Source organism: Nematolebias whitei, chromosome 20 (assembly GCF_014905685.2).
Source record: "Nematolebias whitei isolate Nwh7 chromosome 20, NemWhi1, whole genome shotgun sequence".
Lineage (NCBI taxonomy): Eukaryota > Metazoa > Chordata > Actinopteri > Cyprinodontiformes > Rivulidae > Nematolebias > Nematolebias whitei.
The window spans coordinates 3,836,511-3,839,737 of record NC_056517.1 but is presented as its reverse complement, the minus strand read 5'-3'; the positions used below and the strand labels follow the sequence as shown (position 1 = coordinate 3,839,737).

Below are 3,227 nucleotides of genomic sequence, written 5' to 3'. Positions count from 1 at the left end.
GAAAGTGAGAGAAGACTACAGCCGTTGTGAAGTGATGATCTGCCTTTCGGTAAAACAGCAAGCTGCTGCTCTCTGCCTCTCATGTTCCTGCTCATTATTTTTCAGCCTCACACATTTTTTTGCTTTTCTTCTCTTCCCCACGTGGTTTTGGGGAGCACTTATTTCCACCCCATACCTCATCAGAGCTGAGGGATTGTCTTTGGTTGTGACTGAAACAACAGCAGACGATTTCAAAGAAAGTGCCTCTCTTGGAAAGTGTGTACACTGAGATTTTTTTCTTCTGCTTCTTCTAAGGAGCCGCTGGTGTCGACCAGGTAATGACGGTGGTTCAAAGCCACACATGCTGAGATCTTAGGACTCCCAGCAGTGCAGAAAAAAGACCAAACCCTGTGGAGACAGGAGTTTAAAGCATGAACTCCACAGCTCAACATGGATTGATTGCAGGCTACCCTAACAGGAGCCTCACCTCAGGCACTTCGTCGCTCGACAAAGACTTTTCCGGAGAGGAGAAGGACTCGTCTACAGGATGCTACGAGCAGCTTCTGATTTCCACAGAGGTGTTCCTCACTCTGGGTATCATCAGCCTGCTGGAGAACATCCTAGTTGTTGCTGCTATCATCAAAAACAAGAACCTTCACTCGCCGATGTACTTCTTCATCTGCAGCCTTGCTGTTGCTGATATGCTTGTTAGCGTCTCCAATGCTTCAGAGACGATCGTGATAGCGCTGATTAACGGCGGCAGCCTCACGATCCCCGTCACGTTGATTAAAAGCATGGACAATGTGTTTGACTCGATGATCTGCAGCTCCCTGTTAGCGTCCATCTGCAGCTTGCTCGCAATCGCTGTTGACCGTTACATCACCATCTTCTACGCACTGCGATACCACAACATCGTGACCCTACGGCGCGCGATGCTGGTCATCAGCACCATCTGGACGTGCTGCACCATCTCTGGCATCCTGTTCATCATCTACTCTGAAAGCACCACTGTTCTTATCTGCCTCATTACCATGTTCTTCACCATGCTGGTCCTTATGGCGTCGCTGTACGTGCACATGTTCCTGCTGGCGCGCCTGCACATGAAGCGCATCGCGGCGCTGCCGGGCAACGCACCCATTCAGCAGAGGGCCAACATGAAAGGTGCCATCACCCTCACCATCCTCCTCGGGGTGTTCGTGGTGTGCTGGGCACCCTTTTTCCTTCACCTCATCCTCATGATCACCTGCCCCAGGAACCCCTACTGCACCTGCTTCATGTCCCACTTCAACATGTACCTCATCCTCATCATGTGCAACTCCGTCATCGACCCCATCATCTACGCCTTTCGTAGCCAAGAGATGAGAAAAACCTTTAAGGAGATTTTCTGCTGCTCACATGCTCTGTTGTGTTTAAGTTTCCTGTAAAGTGGAGATAAAATTATAAAAAAGGACTGCTGTAAATGACGAGGCACTGGATTCTGGTTTCATAGGTCAGGTTGTTTCAGACGTAGGTTTGTAACAACTTTTCTGTAGATACATTATATTTGGTTCAGTAGAAATAATCTTCAAATACTGTCTTTTTGAAAAATCCAACCATTTCAATGAACTAAAACTAAGATTAGATAATAATGTCATTGTAGTTGTTGCACAGAGCTTTACAGCAGATGTGCATTACCTTTGGTCTTACTGACGACAAATCTTTTTTAGAAAATGACACTATCCACAGTTAAAATTACATTTATTTTCTTTGTTTTCATTCGTACAAATAAATCAACAACGTGTACTTATTTGTAACATAGTCTTGAGAGAAGCCTTTAAACCTGGTAAAAGTCAAATGTGAAAGCTGAAGTGATTTTGCCTTTTCTGCCAAAGAGTGACTTTGACTTGTGTGGAGGTGAACCCCGAGTCAAGAACAGGGTCTTTATTATTCTTTGTTTTTTGTGGAGTGGGGGTGTGCACATTTGTAATTGAACTGGATTTATATAATGACAACAACACAAGAGCACACGCAACAATTGCTGAATTTCTGCAGTTTGATTTTTGTGACACCGGAGCATTTTTTTGTCTAAAATATTTCAATGTAAAAGGTTCAAATGTGGACAAATGTCACTGGATGCACACGAAACAAGTTCTCAGGCTTAGTGTTTTCTTAACACCCGACATTCCTCTTTAAGAATCTGTTCAATGTTACTGTTGTGCACCCAGAATCTCTGTTTTTGGGTGCACATAAGCTCTAATATCTATTTAAAATAGACCATGAAAGGAAATTAAACCCATGAATAACATCTGCTCACTTCATATCAAAGCTTATGCGAGTTTGTGTGGATATATTTGCAAATTTGCACGTTGTATGTTCTAAACGTTACTTTTAACACGTACATGTGACATAAATAAAGCTATTTTCATTATATTTGTGTAAAGAACTGACACTAATGAATGTATTTTTTTATATTTGATGTTGCTTTTTTAATCTTTGCCTTATTTATTTTGCACTGTGATGTACAAAGAAATCGTGCTCTCTGTGACAGTATTTCAGAAAAGAAAATGTGTGCAATATAATTTTAATGTTGCCTTTTTTTATTTATGCCTTCAATAAGCCAATCTGCATTTCCACACGTGCAAAAGACACAAGAGAACAGATGTAAGCAGGTGTGTCATTTCTGTTGGCAGCTTTGCCTGAAATGTGATTCACGTGTCCAACTGTAAAGATGTTTTTTCTCATCCGTACAAACTGTGGATCACTGCTGCTTTGAATAAATCAGAATGAATCTGAGCCACAGGCATGTTTGTTAGCATTTCTCTGGAGAACAGGTTCTCCACATCACTCCTCTCATTAAATATGAGAACAACCTAACAAATTGTACACAAGAAGAAGAAGACATTACACAATGATGTATAAATCTACAGCTAACTGCACATTAAAATCATACTAGCAGCAAATTATTAGTGAAACAGTTGAAACCTCTCCTGACATTCTCAGAGACTTTAGTTTCTGGTTAATATTTAACTTGGTCACAAATCAATTGAATTGTGAAAACCATCTTCTACGTCCCTTTAATGCCTTCAACAGCCCCCAAACACCTATTCTGAAAGAAAAAATGTAATTAACTTAAAAATGAAAAATATTTAAAAAGACTAAAATTAAAAATTGTCAGAAGTGAAGAAAAAAATATCTGCAACGCATCAAAGTTCTTTCACTTTGAAAATTGAATAGGTCATAAAACTTATGAAGAAAAAGATGCATTCATA

General features: G+C 40.7%; 1 protein-coding gene across 1 annotated transcript; it reads left to right on the top strand.

The window, feature by feature from the left end:
- Positions 1 to 410: 410 nt before the first annotated feature.
- Positions 411 to 1,403, top strand: mc4r (melanocortin 4 receptor). The gene has a single exon (XM_037694160.1). It carries the CDS (start codon positions 411 to 413, stop codon positions 1,401 to 1,403), a length of 993 nt encoding a protein of 330 aa, XP_037550088.1.
- The last annotated feature ends 1,824 nt before the right edge of the window (positions 1,404 to 3,227 follow it).